The following is an 18,795-nucleotide window of genomic DNA, read 5'->3' as shown; positions in this document are numbered from 1 at the left end:
AGCTTGTAAAATCTTAGTGTCTATAATAAATAGGTCAGAAGCGTTCTTTGACCAAAAAATACATTTCCCACAATGCTTGTCGATTGTATTACCCGCAAAGTTACGGCTTACTGCCACTACACGGCAGTGTAGTCATTGATGTGGAAACCCTGCCGGAGGGAAGGTGTAACTTCGCGGGTGGAATTGAGACATGTTTATCCCGTAATATCCAGAAAAAGAAAAGTTGATGCAGACGGACGGCTGTGCTTCAAGGCGAAAGACCGGTATGCATTTTGTGTTACTGACCAAAATAAATGCTTTTTAGAAGAGATATAAATTATGTGTAAATATTTATAAGACAATAGCTGATAAAATCTGTTTTAATGAGGTTAATAAACATCACTGTGACATCGCTAGTCGCAGTTTCACCTCAGCAAAGGACGAGGAGGTGAATCACTTATCTAACCAGCCTTTACTGATTTCTGCCCCCAATAACCCTTTCAATAACCTCCAATAGCCTTTAATAGTCTCCAGTAGCCTTCAACAGTCTAACCTTGCAGCCGTGGTGTGTTCTAAACTCCGTAGTTATAAACATCCTGAGGTTAGCAGCGCGCTAACTGACCTGTTTATAATGTAATCCGAGCAGTGACTCCAGGATGGCTGCTCTAAACTGCTGCTGTTAGCTGCTTGGGCTGAAATATGAACTGTAGAGAGCTGTATTATCCGGTTAGTGGGGTTATTTTATTTCATACACAGAAGAACTTAAAATCCTGTAGCCCGTGGCTGGGCTGTAGCTCTGACTCAGTAAAGACTGTGGGCTTGTGCTGCTGCAGCTCCCACTAGTGGTTGGATGAGGAAATGCTAAATCTGTCACAGCTCACAATTTTTGATTTTATATTTATTAAGCCTCTTTTCAGTATCAAACGTTTTGATCAAAGTTAATATAACTTGTATTTTATGTCATTTCTATTCACTTGTATAGTTTCGTTCTTGATTGATGGAGTTTTTGGATTTCATAACAGGATTTATGTTAATAGAGCAACAAGCAAACATTTTTTCCATGCAACTGTAATATTTGATTGAATAAATAATATATTGAGAGTTATTTAACATTAAGGAGTAATTACATTCATTTACATATATTACATTTGGTTACATTTTCTTATATTTATAAGTTACATCTGGCCCTCGGAGGACAGCCAATATGCCAATGTGGCCCTCGGCCAAAATGAGTTTGACACCCCTGCCCTAGGTTATGGGGGAGGTACCAATACGTAGGCTGGAGCAACACAGCACAACAAAACACAAGAGCCCACACACACAAGAATAGAAACATGCCTACAGGCAGCCACACACAGAACCCAGAGCCGCTACAATATCTTTTTTCTTTTAAAGCTATGGCAGCTTGTTGCAAACATTGGTGACATTTAAGTTCAATAGATTTTGTATTATTTTAGGTTATTCAATCACTGGAGCCGAAGTGCTTAAATGGCAAGTATAAATGGAAAAAAAAAATGTGGTGTTCTAAAACCTCAGATTCATCAGTACCACCTTGGAAGCACACTGTTCTTCAAAATGTCATTCAATGCTTTAGCATTAACATTACCGTCACTTCCGTTGATTCTGAGCTAAACTGCTTGAATTTTTGCACCAGGAGTGGCATAAAGTTATCCAAAAGCAGTGTGTAAGACTGGTGGAGGAGAACATGCCAAGATGCTTGAAACCTGTCATTGAAAAAACAGGGTTTTTCCACCAAATATTGATTTCTAAACTCTTAAAACTTTATGAATATTAACTTGTTTTCTTTGCATTATTTGAGGTCTGAAAGCTCTGCATTTTTCTTGTTATTTTAGCCATTTCTTATTTTCTGCAAATAAATGCTCTAAATGACAATATGACGAATCTTTGCAGTGTAAAACCTTTGGCCTGTAGCGTATTCTTTTAGGAACTTCACTTTGCACAAACGAAACGATATTTCCCAAAGCTGTTGCCACCTTGGAAGCACACTGTTCTTCAAAATGTCATTCAATGCTTTAGTATTAACATTACCGTCTCTTCCAACCCGCCGTCCCAAACTTTACGCCTGGCACTCTGCAGTCGGGCAGGTAGCGCTCCCCTGACATCTGCCAAACTCAGATTCATCAGTCAGACTGCCAGCTTGTGAAGCACATGATTCATCACTCCAGAAGACATTGTTCCAAAAATCAATGGCAGTGTGCGCTGTGCATCACTCTAGCTGATTCTTGGTTTTGCACATTGTGTTCTTGGGCTTGTGTGCCGCAGCTTGGCCGGGGAAACCCAAACTTTAAAGCTTAACAAACACTTCAAATACTGTAGACAGACATTGTGTGCAGGAGCAGCTCGTAACTCAGTGTTTGAGGGTTATAAGACAAAGTTCACAGTTCACACTATTTCACTATTTGACTCAACTCTTAACCTGGTTCTGCACACATGTAGATCCATCCAAGCCAAGTAGTGATATGAGGTATGCTAACAGCTCAGCAACATGTGCAGGACCTCCTGCTGCCACATGTGATGCTTCAACTGACATCTTTCAACAGGAAATTGGTTTTCCCAGGGACCTCTCAGCTTGAATACAACATATTTATCGCCACAAATACTTTGCAAGGATCTCCAAGGAATATCCCCACCAGAAACAGTGTGTGGGTGAACATTATCCTGCTGAAAAACACCAGATGCAACATCTATGGGTAAATGTGCAGCGGGATCCATACGGAACACCTGTATGCCTCCATGCTCATCCGTATCTCATCTTTCATCCAGATGGCACTAGGGCTGCACCATATTAGAATTACTTTACATTGCAAATGTTCTTTTTTCTGACAATGTATACTATTGTGCATATACTATAGCCCACATCACGATGACAATGCATAACCAATATATCGTGCAGCCCTAGATGGCGCCCAAGAGGGAACTGGAACCTCATTTGTACATTTGCACAGTTTTCCCCAATAAAGCAAAACAGACTCAAACTGAATAAAAATATTTATGCATTTAATAGCATTTATATTAAAAACAAACTGGATAAAAAAGTGCTTGTAATGAAAGCTATGGAAACGAGAATATGATGTTAAGAAAACTGTGGTAATTAGTTGAAATGATAAACATAACGCTGACGAAATGTAATCGACTTGTGGCAAATATATACTAGTGCATCAGAAAAATTTAAATAACGTTGAATAGTTACTTTATTTCAGTAATTCAGCTGAATGTGTGAAATTTGTATATTTTATTTGAGTTTTTTCTTACTGTTGATGGTCAGGCTTAACCCAAAATATCAGTGTGTGAGAAAATATAAATATATTTGTGCCAAGACCTGCTGGAAAATGAAATCCACATCTCCATAAAAGTTGTCAGCAGAGGGAAGCATGAAGTGCTGTAAGATTTTGTGGGAAAACAAAACTGCACTGACTTTAGACTTGATAATAAAACACAGTGGATCAACACCAGCAGATGACATGTCTCTCCATAATATATTAGTTTCACATTTCAACAGAATTACTGAAATAAAGTAACTTTTCAATGATATTCATTTTTAGATGCACTACTATATACAGTATAATAATGTATAACAAAAACAAATAAGTAGGTGAAACTTACAGTAACAACTAAAGTAAACCATAGTGTCAATTGTCAGCTATAACAAACACATATCTAATAACAGGAATACACTGTTTACAGTACATGTCTCTGATATAAATAAAATCTGTCAAGTCCATATAAAGATCAAGAGTAAAGTGGAAACTGGAGTCCATAAACTGATCATGGTACCTTCAAAAACATTGCACTTTCAGGGATGCATTTTTAGATTACAGTTGAAACAATGCAATCTGGACGATGAACACACATTTTGGGGATTAAAACAAATCAATAGATAAGTTTTTTTCAATATTTTGGTTTGTTAAAAAATATTTCACAAAGTTTTAAGCTGCTGTAACAATTTAAAATGCTACTGTTTGAAACAAAATGTCCTTTCCAAACAAAGTTTAAAACAAAAGCAAAATAAAGTTACTTAAATATATATATCTATACTTTTTGAAATCAGAGACAAATCCATGTTTATATCCTCTGTCCTTTCAAGATCCACTCAATTTAAAGTAGTGTCACATTGCTGGTGAATTCCGGAGTGTGTAGTCTGCATGTGAACTTTGAATTAAGAGTTTTTTTTTTTTAACTGAAAACCACATAGAATACCAGTCAAACGTTTGGACACACCTCTTTAAATGTTTGAATTGGTTTATTTATCCCACATTATAAATTGATACTAAAGTCATTCAGAATATGAAGGAACACAGGAGGATGGTAACTGTGATGAAAGGATCCTGTGCAACAGAGGTAACTCTTGCTCTTCCTTTCCTGGGGAGATCCTGATGAGTGCCAGTTTCATCATAACATTTTCAGTGGCTTTTGTAAGTGCACATGGGGATACTTTAAAAGTTCTGAAAATGTTTCATATTGACAGCCATAGTATAGATTTGAGCATTACTCAAATAGAGCTATTCACTGTATACCTGTAACTCTACCTCGTTACTACTGATGCTCTCAAATACAATAAGAGGCCAGAAATTCAAGTAATTAAACATTGACAAGTTTAGAAGAATCTAAAATATAAAAACATATTCTGTTTTGTTTAACACCTTTTTATTTACTAAATAATTCCAAGTTTATTCCAGTATTAATCTACAATTTGTACAATAGTTAAAAACCTCTACATTTATGGTGTGCTCAAACATTTGACTGGAACTGGTACGTAGAACATTTCTGAAGAAAAATTGAACTGAACAGAAATGAAATGTATAAAAACAGTGCATTTCATAAATCACATGCTTTTTAGCACACCAGCGCTCATCTGTATGCGTGAACATGAGACATATTGTAGCTGTCTGCTTTACAGAAGAACGAAAAAAAGTATTTTGTTACTTTTAATGGAAGATAAATGTAATCAGATTTTATCCCATATAAATTTGGAGAACTCTATTGACCTATAAAATAAAATAATTGCACCCGTCATGTTTGTACCTTTTCTGAACGTACACAGGCTAGCAGCTTTAATTCAATAAATATAGCCCAAATCAGTCTAAACATTTAATTGTTTATTGCTTCTTCTCGGTGCAACCATTTTTGAATGACTAGGGTATTATTTATTTCATACATTTCCAAATTAGGTCAAAAAGTGAAAGATATGGCAAAAATGGAGATAATGAGAAGATTTGAGAAGAGAGTTTCCATGACAGCCAGAATAGTCTTGCACCATGCAAATTACAGAAGGTCCATATATCAAAAATTGTAGTGTTTTACAATAAAGATTCATTTTTGTATATAGAGATATATACATACTGTATATATAGTTTATATAGCCTCTGAAAATGAGACCTGTGTAGAAAAGGCCATGTGTTTCACAGTTGCAAATAGTTAGGTGGGATTTATTTCTTATACTTTTCTTATGTACACAATCCATTAGAGGAAGGGGACCTTTTAAAATTCCACTCTTTCCACCACGTGTGGAAAGAACAAAACAAAATGTGCACATTTTTCTGTACACTGTAGATGAACGAACTGTCCATCGCAGATGAATTCAGTCTCAGCGTCATGTTCCCGTCACATGATCACTGCTCAAAGAGAATCTCTGTATTTTCAGTCTCTGTACTTTAGCCCAGCCCCCTCGCAGGCCATTGGCTGGTCAACAGACATGTGTTCCATCTGTCTTAATTCTCCACTGGTTGCCTGATCAGATCCTCGGTCATAGGTCCCTTCACCAGAGTAGCTCTTTACACAGCCCGAGCTTGGAGATAAGAAAAATAAAACAAAAGACCGTGATTGGTTGGGGGGCGAAGATTCGAATACAAATGAGGAAGGGGGAAATGAGAAGAGTTGGGGTTAGGAAATGACATCATGAGTTTCGCCGTTCGGCCTCTGTCTAATTGCTACGGGTGGGAGGGGCTTTCCAAAGAAATCTGCCAATGGGAGAGAACGGTGGAAAAAAGAAACGGGTTAGCAAGATCTGTTCTATTAAAGCAGCATAACTTATAGCATTTTAACATATAAAACAGCTTTAAAAAAAATCTAAATCAATGACATGTAATAGTGAGAGTCTCTATACTTTTCCCATTCTATTCTGGGCTCAGCATGCTACTAACTGCACTATGTAACTTTGGTGAAGCAGGAAAAAAAAACAACAAGAACTGTAGAACACTGTAATGACAGTTTCTGTATCTCTCAGCTTGTCCAGAAATGCGTGTGTAAAAATGTGTCTCTCAGTTGTGGCTCATTACAATGCTGTGTAAATAAAACTTTACAACTGTAGGGGGAGCCCAAGAGCAAGAAATATTTTGGGCACACTGCTCAGGAGTAAAAAATGAGGTACTCCACCCCACAAAAACAATGATTTTAAAATCAGAATTAAATTAGTCATTCAAAAACTGCATAAATACACTACAATATTTGTATTAAATGTATAGTGTATTTTATAAAGACTGAATTCATTCTGTTTACTAGTCACTTTCAACACGCTTCTGTCTATGTACATGTGGGAATTTCATTCAAGGCACTAGTTTCAGGTATGCAAACAGCACCAAAAAAATGCAGCAATAACACCAACACTCTGAATAAATATATACATATATCTATATAAACATAAATCAATGAATATTAATGCAAAACATTGTTTAGTGTGTTTTGTACATTTGCTTTCGGCTGAAAACATGCACTTGTAGACTGCAGATGTATTTTACTGACATTCAAAAAGTGTGAACCAAAGCTGATTGCTGCTCTTGGGAAATAGTTAAATTAATTTTTACTACAAATGTATGCATGCATAGATGTGAATGTGTGCTGTACATAAAACATATTTTAGTTTAATTCAGTAAATACAGTGTTTCGATAAGGGTAGTTTTTTAAATTTCCTTAACTCTAAAGCCCTAAAACTCTGAATAAGAAAAGTAAATCTTAAATGAAAAATAAAACAAAACCTAATGTATTTTATACGGTCCTAATTCATAAGGACTTATTCAGGACTAATTCAGAATATAAACTCAAGTCAACAACTTTCTGCATAAACATATTGTAAGCAATAATATATTGTATCTGTATGGGTCGTCCACTTTTGTTTAAAGATTTTCCTTTTTTAGCCTAAATGTCAAGTTCAAACTTTTCACTTTCCACACACTTTCTGGCAATGCAGTTTCATTAATAGACTTTTTTGTTACAATGGCAAATAAAATCCACACAGTGCATATGTACCAGAGTTATATGGACATGGTGACAGGACAGATGGAGAGAAAACAGAAGCACACGAGACTGTGGGATGTCTGTTAGTTTGACATTGATAAAAACATGGACAAGCAGACCTGGTTAGAACAAAAACAATGAGGGGAAAAACAGACTGTTAGTAGTTAATGAGGTGAAACATGCGGAAAACATCAAAAATAAAACCAGGAGTTACCAGAACGCCTTGTATCTCCAAGCGGCTCAAGCTTAGGGAGTCTAGAAACTTTGGGAGTAGCCCATCCAACTAAAAACACAAGTCAAAATAACACATCTGTTTAATCTGGTTTAATGTGGTTAGAATAAGGATGACTGTGCACAAAATTAAAAAAACGCATATGCACTTTTGAGTGCTAAGGGGAAAAAGAGGATCAGTGAAAGAAGTAGTATTCCTGAGATGGGAGGGAGTTAAATATTATAATTAATATTAATATAACAGTGTATTGGCATGTCCCTGCAACATCTAATAAATTAATCTAAAAGCAGAGTGGTCTGGTAGGTCTGTAGGATGTGATTGCTCTCTAAATTTCCAGTTAATGTTCTATTACCCAGCATTTAAAATACTCTAGCTTTATATCTATCTAGCTCACACCTGAAGTTACGTGTGGTGCCAATATATCTGCCGGTTCATGTTTAATGGATGTCAAACTATTGTATAAAGGGGCACTACTCCCCCTGATTTTTGCTGATTTAAAAATGGTTTAAAAAATGGGAGGTGTAGTTTGGGTGATGTATGGGTTTAAAAGGAGGGAGAGCTGATTGGCTGAGCTGCAGCAGCACCAGTGTGCCTTTGATAGCGGTGTGAAGGAGACAATTTGGACATCAGCCCAGGGAGGTGGTATTATTGCTTGACTGATCTGCATATAGCTTTTTTTAAAGGTTAGTAAATGTTTAAACAACTTTTTAAAAAAAATGGGTAAGTTTCATTACTTTGAAGGAACACATTTTAGCTATTAATGAAAAAAATATGGTTTAATCACAATCTATATGTTCTTACCTGGTACAGCAGGAGGTGGTGTGGGGCTTTTGGCGGAGTCATCTATTCTGAGAGGGTCGATTTTATTTTTCCGCTTCAGACGAAGTTTCTTTACTTTCTTTTTGGTTTGGTCTCCGAGACCTGAGAAAGAGCAAAAACCTCTTAATACCTAAAAAAAATAAAAACCTTGGATGCTGAACAAACTAACTAAAATTGACCAGTTGACTAATATACTAAAATTGTAGATTATTTCTATGGTGGCAAGATTAAAGGAAGAAAATGGTAACCGACTACTGCAGTTATCTGATTATTCAATGTTGACATGTAAACAGTCTCAAATTTGATTAAGAAATCTAATGAAGAGAGATGGATTGTAGCTTAGTGATCAAATTCTCAGTAAACGTACACTCTTAACCAAAGTGTTCTAGGATTTCTCAGCATTGTGCATAATTGAAAACTGTGACTGTGGTGTAGTAAATAAGTGAGAACAAAACCCACGAGACCAAACATGTCCGAACACTTTTGAAGAGACAATAAAATTAAAGGGTTTAAATAAGTTAGAGCAAATTCATTCTGTAATTCTGTGATAGTTTCTGAGATAATCATACCACATCATATTCTGATAACATTATGAAAATACAGAATTTACTATCTTGACTATATTGTGGGTGTCGTCAACTACACTTGTTTATTTGGAATAATGACAAAAAAAGCCCTTTTTATGACCAAATATATTTCATTGCTCTGCAATGGAGGAATCAAAAAGACAAGGAAAAAAAAACTAACCTGATTCTGTGCTTTCTGGTGTTTGTCTCTCACTCTCATCCTCCTCCTCCTCTTCGTCCTCCTCATCATTTTCTTGTTTGCTCTTCAGCTCCAGATCACCATCTCGCTGTCCGTCTCCTCGCTGCTTTTTCTTCTCCATTTCCTTTTTCAATTTATCCTCGTTCTGAAAAACATGCACCAAAACAAAATCCTGTTTTAACAAACCTAACAAAAGCACCTTACTGCATTTACACAAGTCAAATGAGAAAGCAAGAACACATCACCTATCCCCTTTGCTGAGAGAGTCACTCACCTCAGTAATAACACTGTTTATTGGCTGGAATGGACTGGGCATGTTGGCGTCCTCTGACTCCTCCTCCTTTATTTGTCTGCCTTCTCGCTCAGCCTCCTCACGCTCTTGTCTGTCCCTGTGGGAGGAACAAATCCAAGGAAAATACTGACTTTAATGACAGTCATAAGTTTTTTTTTGTTTGTTTTTTTACTTCTGTCATATGTCTACATTGCCTCTATACCACAAAAAACACAATACAAACTAACATTCATTTTCTTCAATTATCATGGATGTATAGAATGACTTGTACTGCCTTGTGCCTTTTAAGCCTTAAAATGTGCTTTTTTTGCACACTTGTATAAATAAGAGTGTACCATATGTGTAGGAAACTACATAAGCAAAGCTGATTGTGATAAGTAACAGCTCAATGCTATGTCTATGGGAAGTGTGTGATGATTTAGAAGTGTTAAAAAGTTACATAAACGCCCATTACTAGTTAAATCCAAATAGTTTCCATTAATGCTAAATGGTTTTACTACCCTTCATTTATTCGTTGCTAGATTTTAGGTGATTTTATGCAACTATAACTCAAAAACAGACAAGGAAACAAATAGATGAAAAGATATCCAGAATGTGATCCCTCACTAACCTTTCCTCCCGGATTTTCTTTACTCGTTCCGCTCGGTCTTTCTTGTCCTGCTCCTCTTGTGCTCGCTGCTCTGCTGTGTCCCTCTGGACACGCTCTGTGATTGCCTCGTAATCCTTGGCGATGTTGTTTAAAAGCCAATTGAGGCCATTTTTGATAGACTTGTCAACTTTCTTTCCATAGCCCAGAACTGCAGAACATGGTTCCTGTGAAAAAGAAAGACAGTTTTGAGTTTTATTAATATAAGCTTGTTTTAACATGAATTATGATGTTATTTTAATTCATTTCACTCACTGTTAACTTTCTCTCTTACTAAGAGGACGAAGTTTTCACATTTAGAACAATGGAGCTTATTTTCTAACTAGTGTTAAGAAATATCTTACAAACTTGCATGTTTTCTTGTTTCTCATTTAGGATTTTTTTTTATTTCAGAGGCATAATGGCATCATTATATAAGCAGAGCTGAAAACAGTTTTGCTATTTATAAACGTCTAACGAATCTAATAGATTCATGATTAGGATTTTTCTTAGAAAGATATTAAAAGACTAGAATTAGGATGATAATTTCTTTGCGGTCTGTGAACCTAACTGGTGGTACAGGGTAATGGTCTGTGGTTATTGTGAGAAAATGCACTTTAATTAAAGACTTACAATCTGACAGAGACATTTGTTCTCATTGACGAGCTTCTCCAACGACAGGCTCTCGATGATGTCTGCTTCAGCCAACGCCCCGTCCTGGTCCTGTTTATTGGCCAGCCTGAGGGTCAATTGAAGAGAAGAAAGAAAGGGAGCTGTAAGTGACAGCGCTAAGTGTGTGATGTCTGAAACGCCTGGTCTGAGAATAAGAACTGCCAAGCCAAATAAATCTGCGTCAATAAGGGAAGTGGTGTACTTTAGGAGAGTGTCAATGATGGAAAACATTCAAAAATAACCAGAACACTGGAGAACACTTACAATTTAACTCAAACAGCAGCATCATAGGATACGTTCACATTATAAGCCACGTTGCTCAAATACGATTTTTTGCTCAGGTCGGATTTGGCCATCTTGACAGTTTACATTCACAATTGTAAGTGATCTGTATCTGTGTGTAAAGTGAACAAATCTCTGTCTCTGAAACCCCTCACATGCGCACACTGATACGTGATAAATACGTATAAATGTCACCTTCTTCACAAACAACAAAAAACATCATATTAGAGAGATGACTCGTAGATTTATAAAAGGGAAATGGATGAGTTAGCAGCTCATACGTGGACCATCTTTTGCTGGAGTGAAGAGTAAACAGCTGGTCTGAAGTTCATGCTCAGGTCGAGGAGGTGAAAAAAGTACAGGCGGTTTGCTTTTGCTGTTTTTGTAGCTATAGCTGCGCAGCTGCACCAAGAGACGCATGCGTAAAATCAAAAAGACGCATGAATTCAAATTTGACCGTTCACATTCATGTCTTATGTCTATGGATCGGATACATATCTGATTTAGGACCACATATGGAAGTGACTCAAATCTGATGTTCAGACAGCCATGAAAATATCAGATTTGAGCCATATTGAGCAAAAAATCTGATTTGAGTCACTTCAGCTTTGTAATGTGAACGTAGCCAAAAAGGTTTTTTTCCACATTGCTATTTACTTTAAGAAAAATACATCATACTTTCGGCAACAATCATTTTTTTAAGTGAAAAAAAAACCTGTTCCTGCCCTACAATGTAACTGGTAACTATTCTTCGCTGAATGGGTGTTAGCTAGCTACTGTTGCCACTGTTGTTTCTATGCAGGCGATGCAAGATGTTCTACAAGATGAATTTGAAGCCCTCATTCTTTGTCTACATTACAGATGTTAAAAATGTAAAGCATCTCACATTTAACAACAGCTTCTCACATGTATATTTCTGTTGTAAAAGCACAAACTCCAGACAATAATCAAAATAACATAGGCATTACAACTGTAAAACAAACAAAAGCACTGAGTAGGGGTGGGCAATATGGCTCTAAAATAATATCACAATATTTCAGGGTATTTTTGCGATAACAATATACTTGGCAAAATAGGAAAACAGAAAAATAATTAATTAATTTCAGGAATATGGTTTAATAGTATAACAGTATAATCATAATGTGGCAAAATAAATAATATAGCATAAAATAATATAATGCAGCAAAAGATATTGCAGAATATTTCCACGCATATAAACTGCAAACAAAAACTGTAAACTAAAACAATTATACAATAAATACACTAAAAGTAAATAATAAGACAAACCATCCCTATTATCACGATATGGATTTTTAATATCATGATATTTTTGTGTCACGATATATTGTATACGATATAATATTGCCCACCCCTAACACTGAGGCACCTGCCCATTCATTGTATCTTCTGAAATGTGTATTCACATAAACAAAGCATGGCTTAATCCTGGCTTATAGAATAAGTGACTCAGGTAAGGACTGTCTGACTCACACTAGAACAGGCTTTCCAGCGATGCGAGGGTGACGAAGAACTTCTGCCATGGTGTCTCTGGTCTCCTGGATCCTCTGGATGTCGCTGGAGTCCACCACAAAGACCACCCCATAGGACTCAGAGTAGTAGTTCTTCCAGATGCCCCGGATCCGCTTACCCCCACCCAGGTCAAATATCGTGACCTCGAACTTCCCCTGCTTCAGGTCCACTTTGGAGAAGCCGACTGTGGGGGCCACATCAAGCGGACTTTCTGTGAAGGAGAGTCACACAATGTTACAATGTTAATACGTTTTATTTGTTGTTTTTGTCAGCATGTCATGATATAAGATTAACTGTGTAACAAAAATTCATCTGTGAAGGCTTAACACTGTGGCCTCACCTCCCTGGATGCCTCGGACTGTTGCCGTTTTTCCAGCATTGTCCAGTCCCACCATTACCAACGTCACCTTCCTGTAATCAAACAAACACAAGCAATTCATTATCAAATTTATACACGTGCCAATATTTTTAAGTGATTCTTATGAACAAAGATTTGGGGTCCATGGCTTCATATGGAACCAAATAGGGTTATTCCGTGGCATTACTTTTAAGAATGACAAACATCAACACCTAGTGACTGATCAGCATTACCAAGCTGCTCAACCAGCATGAACAGTAAGACCAAGTTGGTTGACCACAACGACCATCTTCACCAAGCTGATTGATGAACATATCCAGCATGATCAAACTGGGTGGCTAGGAAGAGCAAACTAGCTGACCAGCACCCCCATGTTTGTTCACCAGCATGATCAGAAAGACCAAGGCTATTGACCAAATTACCAAACTAGTTGATAAGCATAACGAAGTTGAGCAGTATAACCAGTGTGATCCAAGCTGATTGACCAGCATCAGAGTTGTTTGACCTGCATGACCAGCAAGGCCCAACTGACTGACCAGAAACCTCAAGTTTGTTGACAAGCAAGACCAAGGCTATTGATGATCAAGACCAACTAGCTGACCAACATAAAGCCGATCAGTATGACCAGTATGACCCAAGCTGATTGATCAGCATCTGATTTGCTGATTTGCTCCAGCATAAACTTGACCAATGGCAACATTGAATTTGCTGGTAAATAACTGGTTAACCAGCTTGCTTATCAGTACAGTGTTAGTTTTTTTTCATGGAAACCAGCTTTTCATTAATCTTGACCATCACAGACCTGCCTAGACCAGTAAAACCAAGTTCATGGTGGGCCTAAAGTTAGTGTCACTGTTGCTGCTGCCACGCATGCTAAGTGTAGAGCAGGCTAATACATTGTTTCCTGACCAGCATAAACATAACAAATTGACTTGGGTGAGTCAGCGAGAATCAGCACAGTGGACATAATCCAGTCTGTCTCATCGTCTACAGATGACTACACAAAATAATGTGTTCAATGAAAAGCCCCCCTAAAAACAGAAATGGAAAGTTTCAAATCACACGTAAAGAGCAAAAAAAAGGGCATTAGCATCTGTGCCAATTCCCACTGTGCACCCCCCTTACGTTGTTTCACAACAGCGCAGTACATCAAGTACAGCTGTTCAAACATCCACTCCAAGAATCTGAAAAATTATCATCTTAAAAAGCAGTGACGAGATCTTCCTGTACTCTCATCCACTTGGGTATCTAAGCTACGTCACATTGCCAGGATAATGCAGGACAAACACCGGCACCAAGCAACTTAAACAAACTCTAAAGAGGCTGCCAACAGCCAACAAGCCCCGCCCCCTCCTGCTTTAGGTAAACACAATGGAAAACACTTAAAGGAAAACCCCTGGCCAGAACACACTCAAAACACACACACACACAAATACTTAACTACGGCACTTGCGCCGCAGGGACATCAACCGCACTATCCAGGTGACTGTCCTCTGGAGCCAGGACGTCCTCATCGAGCTCTGGACCGAGCTCTTCATCAAGCTTCATCTGCAGGACTGAACCCAACCAAGCTGGATTGTGTCTTCCACCAGTTTTCTTTTACCACACACTTCTACAAAGTACACAAACTCACAACAACTCACACCCTGTGCCCGGTCTTGGCCCTGGTCAGCCCCTTTGCACTGGGATTAGCACCAGGGATTTGCACTTTAGCCTCAGAGGATCAGAGCCAGGGTGCTGGAGGACAAAAGCTGCTCACCCAATCACACGTAAGCAGAAAGTGACGCTATGAGTTGGTAGCTTAGCGGGCTAGCACTGAACCTGGCTGTTTATTTAAGAATAAGGGAGAGCAAAATAAGAAATATGAGGTATAATTGGCATAGACACAATACAGTGTGTCAAAGCATTTGATGATGCTGACTGCATTTGATGATACAGTTAAGCATTGCTACTATAAGTACATATTAATGGCTTGGGGGCTTTAAAACGTCCTGACCCATAATGTATGGTGCCAACAGATTAGGCTATACCCTCTCCAAAGGGTCATATTATGTTGGCAGTACTTCTATTCTGCCAGTATAATAATGCTAGCAGCAGCTGCAATGCTAACAACTATGCTAACAGACACAAAAACAGGCCTGATTTGGGTTATGGTAACCCAAGTAAGATGTTCACAGTCAAGTTCAGGCAGGATAAATAAAAAAATGATGCTAACAGACAAAGCAGCCAGCCTTGGTCGGGTTGACGTAAGCTAGCTGTGATGCTAAACTTAGCCAAGGTAAATAGAAACAATGCTAACAGACATAGCAGCCAGCCTTGGATGGTTTGGTCAGGATGCTAACTCTGAGTCAATGTCTAAGCTCAACAAAATTTGGGAGGAGGCTCTGCAATATGACTTCAAATTAAATCAGTCATTGTTTGGTATACATTATTGGGTCTTTTCAGTTAAGAAAAATTTCAGTTGCTCCATTATTTTGGTGCATCCTTAATAAAAAAAAAAATCAAACCAGTGGTTGAGTTTAAGCACCACCAAAAACACTGTATGCCACCAATCTTTGCATGTAAATGATTAAAACTAGACAATGAGCTTTTATGAATTTACACAGTATTGCAAAACATAGTGTAAAACTTTTGTAGTACTGATATGTTGTATTCCAATAATTCTGCAGATTATATGCATTTGTTGTACGTGTCTAAAAATGTTTCTAGCTAGTCAAAAGTTTCTGAATAACCTACAGTAAGAGCATGGTGGCTCTTGCTCATGAGAACGTTTTCTTTATTATCTGATCAATTTAACAGTAGCCCCAATAGATTAACCAAAACAAAGGCTAGTGAAGTGTCTGAGCTCATTGCCCAGCAGGAGATGAGTCAGAGAGGAGCTTTATCTCTAAAGCTGACAAGCTCACTGTGAGTCAGTTGTTGTGATCACATATGGCGAGAAGGTTTTTGCACAGCTCAATAAGGCTAAATCTTGAAGCCAAGAGAATACAACACAAAGTGCACAGAGTTACAGGTGCTTGTCAAGACCTTAAAAAACAATGTGCAATTTCCAGCAAAACACCGCCATTTCTCAACTCAACCAAACACAATCCCTTAGGGAAGCTGACAGGTGTTTTCACAGAGTTCATATCCGTCAGATGTTCTGACTTCACTTAAGCGATCTTCAATGTCAACTGCTCCCATGCTCGAGTGGGCAAATCTACCGCAATGAAGAACAGGGCTTTAACAGTACATCACACCATATAATGACTACACACAGAGACACAGAGAGTGCTGTGATAGAAAGTGACTATGACAAGAAACATTTCATAGGTTTCTACTTTAACCCAATTCTAACACATCCCATTCACCCAATCAGGAACTTCTGAAGGGACTTTTTCAGTGAATCAGTTGGGATGGATTATGATTAGAACCCCAAAAGTATGGGTCTGGGTAGTTCACCAGGAGCAGGCAGGAAGACCACTAGACTAAAAGTTAACTTTTAAACTACATACCCAAAAGTAAAACTTTGTTAAAAATTGTTAATCTACTGATTCATCCAAAATCAAAAGTAATCACAGGAAAATTAGTAGTTGGAAGGACTGCTGGGAGAATTTGATTCATTAGTAGCACTGCATCACAAATGCCACTCTAACTCATTCCAAAAGGTATTGAATTGAGCACAATCACTCTAGACAACAACTTTTGACTTATTTTGGGGACTCTTGGTAAGATCTGGTATCTGCTAGCTGGTTTCAGGTGGTCTGAGAAGGCCTTTTTTTTCATTGTCACCCAAATGAAGACACACACATTATATATACCAGTGCATCTCCCAAAAGAGTATTTCAGTTTAAAACGTGAAACTGTGAAATTATATAGATGTACAACACACAGAGTGATCTATTTTAAGCGTTTTTGATGATGATTATGGCTTAGAGCCAATTAATACCATAACACCAGTGTCTACAAAAACTACAATATTGGTACTTTTGGCAGTGTGCTGGACCTCATTTAGTACATATTAATTTTAATGCTAAAAGTATGTACTTTTTTCATTGAAGGTATACTTTAAAAATTATACTTAAAAATACTTTTCTTTTAAAAGGGTACTGAGTACTCTTTCAGAAAAAAAGTGAGATACTGCTTCAACTATTATCAAGCAGTTTCATTTCATATCAAATCACATTTTTTTCTGCTATGGTTTGAGAATTTTTTGTGTTTTGTCATCTCAGCAATTTAATACAACTCAACTCAAACAGCTCAACAACTCAAACTGCAGATGGAGAGAGAGAGACTCACCTTGCAGGTTCACGCCACCGTTTGAGCCAGCTGCAGCAGTTCGCCATCAGACTGAACATGGCAGTGCAAAACCATGGGACTTGGAAGCTGTCTAGCTCGTGAGATAACTGTTACCTCATACAAACTGCTGGGAAGAGAGCTTTACTTGTGTTCTGAAGAGCCAGATTAGTAGATAACTAGTTGACTAACTAGCTTAAATATCTGGTAACCTGGTGTCACACTGAATTTCAGCTCCTGCTGGACTGAGGCAGATAGTAAGTAACGCTAGGGATATCATTATTATTTTGATAGTCGATTAGTCGATCTGTTGGTTTTTTGTTTTTATTATTAGTTGACTAGTCATTGACTTTTTCTGGCATCGTCTCCATTTCTAAAAACGATAGAAACAGCTGAACATGAGAATTAAAAGGCATTTAAATGTCTGGATTTTGTTTAAACGCAGAAAGTACTGATATTCAGTGATTAAATATGTAATCTGTTATCTGTGTAAAAATCTGGCACTTTTGGAGACATAAACTAAGTTGAGTGTAACCTGTGTGAGTAATTAAGCCATGTAAGTTAACGTACCGTTACAAATGAACGATTGGTCGACATTTAAATGTGTAGTCGACAAATTTATATAATCAATATTAGTCGATTATTGCAGCCCATTGTGAAATGTAGCTAACGTTTAAAAAACGTTAGTTAAATTAAAGCCTAATTAGCTAAACATGTAAGGGTCACTTATAATAGTTATTTAACTATTTAGTTAGCTAACTATTTAGCCCAGGTAAGCTAACTAACTTAGCTTGCCAGCTAAAGTAACGGAACCTAGGTTAGCTAGGTTATACATCCGGGTAACGGTTGCTAAGTTACAGTTAGCGTTACATAACCTGACTAGCTAGTTAGCTAGCTGTTAACTAGCTAAACCCCACTTGTTGGTAACTCTTCTCGTCTAACAGCAAATAAAGCGGCATGTTCTCATTCGTAAACCATTTAAACTATCAGATAAAGATTTAAAAACAATAAAAGTTTTTAAAAATATTTCAAAATACAGCGTAAAGCTCTCAATTAGCTAGCTAAGCTAAAGCTAACGGTACCTAGGCTGGCTTAAAAGTAACCAGTAGCCAGCTAAGCTAGTTAGCTAACCTAGGTTAGCTTTAACGAGGCGTCTCCTGCTGCTAAAATCCTGAAGGAAAATAATGTCTGTATTAAAGCGGGTTATTCAGTGTAAATTCCGCCTGCAGGAGCGAGTCTCTCTCCGGGGTGAGGGTTAGTGGAGGTGCCGCTGCCGCCGCTGCTCCGCTTTGTTTACCCGGCCCTGGTTACGCTGCTATGGCTGCAGCTCTGATTTACCTCTCCCTTCACAGCCCACAGCGGCCCGGGGATAAGCGCAGTCTCGCCCCCCACTGGAAGGAATGGATTATTGAGCTATGGGCTTCATAATTAAAGATTTATCATATACAGCTCTGGAAAAAAATAAAAGACCACTTAAAAATTATGAGTTTCTTTGATTTTACCAAATTGAAAACCTCTGGAATATAATTAAGAAAAAGATGGATGAGCACAAGCCGTCAAACCAAGCTGAACTGCTTGAACTTTTGCAAAGCAGTGTGTAAGACTGGTGGAGGAGAACATGCCAAGATGCATAAAAACTGTGATTAAAAACCAGGGTTATTCCACCAAATATTGATTTCCAAACTCTTAAAACTTTATGAATATGAACTTATTTT

The 18,795-nt window shown here is 37.7% G+C and overlaps 1 protein-coding gene across 5 annotated transcripts; it reads right to left on the bottom strand.

Moving 5' to 3' along the window:
• Positions 1-2,976: 2,976 nt before the first annotated feature.
• Positions 2,977-18,431, bottom strand: arl13b (ADP-ribosylation factor-like 13b). 5 transcript variants are annotated; one of them, XM_007246690.4, is made up of 10 exons: positions 17,084-18,431; positions 12,788-12,858; positions 12,409-12,658; positions 10,597-10,702; positions 9,949-10,151; positions 9,321-9,435; positions 9,029-9,191; positions 8,264-8,383; positions 7,445-7,513; positions 2,977-5,957 (listed from the first exon to the last, which is right to left on the bottom strand). In XM_007246690.4, exons 1-10 carry the CDS (start codon positions 17,140-17,142, stop codon positions 5,881-5,883), a joined length of 1,233 nt encoding a protein of 410 aa, XP_007246752.2. In that variant the 5' UTR covers positions 17,143-18,431; the 3' UTR covers positions 2,977-5,880. The 5 variants fall into 5 exon arrangements, with proteins under 5 accessions (XP_007246752.2, XP_049325622.1, XP_049325624.1 ...); XM_049469665.1 differs by having other exon boundaries at positions 2,977-5,785; XM_049469667.1 differs by lacking the exon at positions 17,084-18,431 and adding an exon at positions 14,242-14,453 and having other exon boundaries at positions 12,788-12,854.
• Positions 18,432-18,795: the final 364 nt, after the last annotated feature.

The sequence above is a fragment of the Astyanax mexicanus genome, chromosome 21, assembly GCF_023375975.1.
Source record: "Astyanax mexicanus isolate ESR-SI-001 chromosome 21, AstMex3_surface, whole genome shotgun sequence".
Classification (NCBI taxonomy): domain Eukaryota; kingdom Metazoa; phylum Chordata; class Actinopteri; order Characiformes; family Acestrorhamphidae; genus Astyanax; species Astyanax mexicanus.
This window is presented reverse-complemented; position numbering and strand designations above follow the sequence as displayed.